Below are 4,747 nucleotides of genomic sequence, written 5' to 3'. Positions count from 1 at the left end.
TATCTTAATGTCAAACTATAGACTATTGCTTTGAATCACTCGAGTCCAAATATTCATGTCACAAAAGAAAAGATTATATGATTAATATGATAGGTAACATGCCATGAAAAAAATTAAGTTTTTATCATTTACCTACTCGAGGATGAGCAGAAATTAAGCTTGGGCATGATTGATACGTCTCCAATGTATTTATAATATTTTATTGTTTCATACTATTATAATATCAATCTTGGATGTTTTATATGCAATTACAAGTAATTATATATCATTTTTTGGAACTAACCTATTAACTTAGTGCACAGTACCAGTCGGTTTATATGAAATCCGCCGCGTTTGTATGAATTTCGTCCGGTCAGTTCAAACAGTGGTTGAAATGTATGTGGCCAGCGTTGGATGGTCGGCTCCCGCATCATGTCTGTGGACTGCCCCCCTGTCCGCGGGCAGATGCCGGAGCAAATTTGTGGGTCAGCGTTGAAGATGCCCTTAGCATGGCCTCGATTTTCCGCATTGTCCGCGCTCACCCTCACTAGTTAGAGGATCACGAGAGACAAATCACTCGACTCGTCCCCCTCCCCCCTCCCCGCTGTGGGAATCTATATGCTTTGTCTACGGTTTACCAACTAAATCCGCGGGGGAGGGGGGGGGGGGCGGTGGGCGGTGAAGACTGTGGATCGTTGGTGGACTCTTTGGCGCCGCCGGAGATGAATCAAACCCTACAAAAAGGGCAAACCGACGTTGTAGCTCCACCCACTGCTCCTAAGCTGAGTGATGTGCAACTTTAGGCGCTTGCAAAAGTTTTATGGGCTTGATTGATGCAGCAATTTTATACTGTGGAACCTCATTCAGGCACACAACGATCCTTGTGTCTCCTCCGTGACATACATATCGACCCAAAGTCCTAACGGGCGGTTCAAACAAATCCAACGGTCGATACATGCAGATGCTCGATTCCGATTCCTCCTTTCGTGCTTATTTTTGGAACAAGAGAATGAGCATGTTAGAGCCGATGGTCGGGCCCACTGGGAACCTGTCGCTGTTAACGATACTAATTTTTTGTTAGCTCGATCGATAGCGACAACTCTCCTAGTACCACGCAGTTGCAACGTACTAATTACCTCAATGATGCTCCTGTTTGGCAGCACCTAATCAGGATCGTTAAGTATTCTTAGCAAGAGAGCTAATTGGTTGGGGAGATTTTAGATGGATTAGGCAGAAGAGACAATCGATGGAGACATGCACGCCTAATTTAGTCAGGTTGCTGTCAAAGGGACAGCGACTTGTACTAGAGTCTACGTACGCTTGCTCAGTTTAGTGATTGCTGGAATCCAATTCGGTTGTGGTTAGCTCGGTATCTCCCCTTCATTTCTGCATAATTAATTTGGCAGGATAATATTTTTGGCTATGGGAATTTTTGTCGGGTATAGACGTGTAGTACGGGCTGCTGGAGAACTGGTCTGCATGGCAATCCGCAATATGTATGTTTATTTGATCCGTCCGTGGTTTACTTTCTTTTGAGTGAATTTCGGTTTTTAACCTTTATTTTGATAGTTTTAACGCTAATTATCCCATGTAACAACTTCTCGGTCAGATTACCCCATTTAGAGAAAGTTTTGACAGTTTTCACCCCTTTTACAGTTTTTCGGTTGCATGTATAATTCCTCTGGTGGTTCTTTTATCCAAAGAGTGTCGTTGGCGCTATGTCTAATAGGATGCATCACTCAAAGTCCTATCCTTGCTATGAGAATTATCTTGTAGAAAGAAAAACAAATACCAAGGTTTCAGAATTTACGCCCCATTCATCCAATATTTCCCTTTTTGGAAAATAAAAGAATTTTAGCAAATTTAGCTTGTATGAATCGCATGATACGACTAATGGCAATCATTTTTGTATGTTAAGGATACATAATTATCCATAATTCATTTAGAGTTACTTAATAGCCTAAAATGAATACTATAATTAAGCAAGTGTTTTATTTTAATATACTTTTCAAATCTCCAATCCACAACAGGTAGATCTATCCGGCATACTCGAACATGTAACATGTTTAGCAAATTTAAAGTGGATTCGCCCCAAGAATAATCAGGTGGAAGCAATGAACAAGTAGTTGGGTGACGCAAAGAAGGAGATGTGTACATACATGTGATGATAATGAGGAAACCAACTGTTACCAGCTAAGCCATTCTACCTGTTTGGGCGCGGGGAAAAATACCAGAAGGAAAATTGCAACGTGACATACCACGCACACTTAACAACCAAGACTCACGTGATAGATTGCTAAGAGCAACCCCAATAGATGGTTCAAATATAAAAGTAACTAACTTTTAGATCGTCTGAGGCCAAAAACGCAGCTCCAACAAACGGTCCATATGTTTAAAAAAATAGACCGCGGCCTCCTCGTGATGTAAAATACAACACCTCACGGTGCAAATTTACATCACGAGGTGCATCTGGTCCAAAACCAGCCGCCGCCCGCGAACGCCCAACCGCCAGTTCCTTTCCTTTCCCGCCCGCCCGCCGTCGCCCCGCCGCACGCCGCCCGCATCAGATCCTGCCCCGCCCCGCCCCCCCTCCCCCCCCATTGTTTCCACGCCGCCCCGCCGCCCGCCCGCCGCGGATCCGGCCGCGGCCGCAGTGCACGCCGCCGTCCCGTCCGCCCGCCCCGTCCGCCGCAGCTCCGCCAGGCCCCGGCCTGCCTGCCCCGGCTCCGTCTGCCACCACCCCGCACGCCGCCGCCGCCCCGCAGCTCCGCCCCGCCCGGCTCCGTCCGCCACCCCCCCCCCCCCCAGCTCCGCCCCGCCCGGCTCCGTCCGCCACCGCCCCGGCCGCACGCCGCCGCCGCTCCACCGCTCTCCGATGGCGCCGAAGAAGGCGCCGAAGGGCAAGTCGGGCTTCTACGACGTGAGGCAGAAGCCCTCCGGTAACTTCGGAGTGGAGTTCTCCAACGCCGGGGGGCGTTGGTGGATCGGCACGTACCCCTCCGCCCAAGAGGCCGCGCGTGCCTATGATGTGGCGGTGTGGCGTGCCAAGAGGCCTCGGGAGCACCTCAACTCCTCAGAGATCGAGAGTCGGGCGGAAGCAGAGATGCTTGTGCCGCAGGGCATCAAGATGAAGGAGATCCCGACGAAGAAGACGACGACGAAGAAGCCGTCGGTTGTTGTCAGTGCCGGCGAGACCGACAAGGAGGCGATGGCGAGGTTTGCTTGGGAGCATCCGAGGTACGTCCAGGCCGAGCTGGAGTACTACTGGAAGCGTGAGGCAGAGCAGAAGAAGAAAGGGGGCGAATAAGGAGGACGAGGCCAGTCCCTCGACGGTGATCCCCATCGAGTCCTCTTCCGAGGAGGACTGGGCAGACTTCTCGGAGGAGGAGGAGGGGTGCGACGACCCGGAGAAGGAGGCGTTTTGGGCGCAGTTCCGCAGCTCCGACGATGAGGATAGTTTATCTAGTAGTTTGAATAAGTAGTAGTTGAAGTTCATGTATGAAACTATGTTGAATTTGATGTTTGTACTATGTTGAATGGACTAGTAGTTTGTCGTTTTAAGAAATTTACATCTTCATTTTGGACCATCTATTGGAGTTGCTATTTTGGACCATCAATTTGGACCATCTGTTGGAGTTGAACTTTTTTCGGAGCTCCGAAACGCACTTTTTGGCGGTCCAAATTTTACATCTCCGGTTTTGGACCGCCAAATTTTGGACCATCTATTGGAGATGCTCTAAATGGGGTAAAAACTGGCGGACCTTTCGCTAAATGGGGTAAAAACTGGCAAAATTCTCACTAAATGGGGTAATCTGGTTGACAAATCGTTAAGTGGGGTAATATGTGTCAAAATTGTCAAAGTAAGGGGTAAAAACTCAAAAGTGCCCTCCTAATCCTTAGCTCAAATGCTCCTCCATGAACATTAAAATAAAAAGGTTAGTTATAAATTTAAAAATTCTTTTTTTTATTACAACAAATATTACTTAATTTTCTTCTGCCATGCAAATTTTCATGATGAAATCACATTCATGGAGGCCCGGAAAATAATTATAAAACTAGCACTCCAAAATGCTTTCAAATATAGTCATTTTGGAGCATCAAATTTGCTTTTTTCGCCCAGAGCATTAGGAATGCTTTTTCTTCACGAATTTTTTCACGTATCTAGAACCTTCAAGAATGCTTGTTGCCAAAAAATCAGGATTTTTTTTGAGTTTTTACTATATATTTTTATTTTACTGTCCACATGGGTGCATTGAGCTCAGGAGCTGAAACTTCACGTCCGTAAAAACTGAAATTCACTCCATTTTCTTGGAAACATATTAAGGATTTGGCTTGTCCCATTAATTTAAAAGGTTGATGTTGCATAGTAAACTAAACAAAATTTAGATGAAAATAAATATTTCACATGCTAAAAAATAACTCCACCAACAAGCTACAATTGTCAAAGGTTTGTTGAACACTTATGCAGTGGCTACGGGTCAACTTGTTAACCCTTCAAAGTGTTCCATCCTTTTTTCTGATAATTGTTCGGAGACAGTGGCAAATGGGATTAAAGGAATCCTAGATATTACAAAAGAGGTCTTTGAGCCAAAGTACTTAGGCCTTCCAGTGCCAGAAGGTAGGATGCACAAAGGTAGGTTTGAAACAACTCAAGCGAGAATTAGTAAGAAGCTAGTAGATTGGAGTGAGCAATTCATGTCCTCAGGAAATATGAAGATTCTAATTAAGTCTGTTGCGCAAGCTATCCCCACATAAGCTATGAGCGTCT

General features: G+C 45.9%; 1 protein-coding gene across 1 annotated transcript; it reads left to right on the top strand.

Moving 5' to 3' along the window:
• Positions 1-2,854: 2,854 nt before the first annotated feature.
• Positions 2,855-3,286, top strand: LOC109746402 (uncharacterized). The gene has a single exon (XM_020305520.1). It carries the CDS (start codon positions 2,855-2,857, stop codon positions 3,284-3,286), a length of 432 nt encoding a protein of 143 aa, XP_020161109.1.
• Positions 3,287-4,747: the final 1,461 nt, after the last annotated feature.

Source organism: Aegilops tauschii, chromosome 2 (assembly GCF_002575655.3).
Source record: "Aegilops tauschii subsp. strangulata cultivar AL8/78 chromosome 2, Aet v6.0, whole genome shotgun sequence".
In the NCBI taxonomy this organism is placed as follows: domain Eukaryota; kingdom Viridiplantae; phylum Streptophyta; class Magnoliopsida; order Poales; family Poaceae; genus Aegilops; species Aegilops tauschii.
This window is presented reverse-complemented; position numbering and strand designations above follow the sequence as displayed.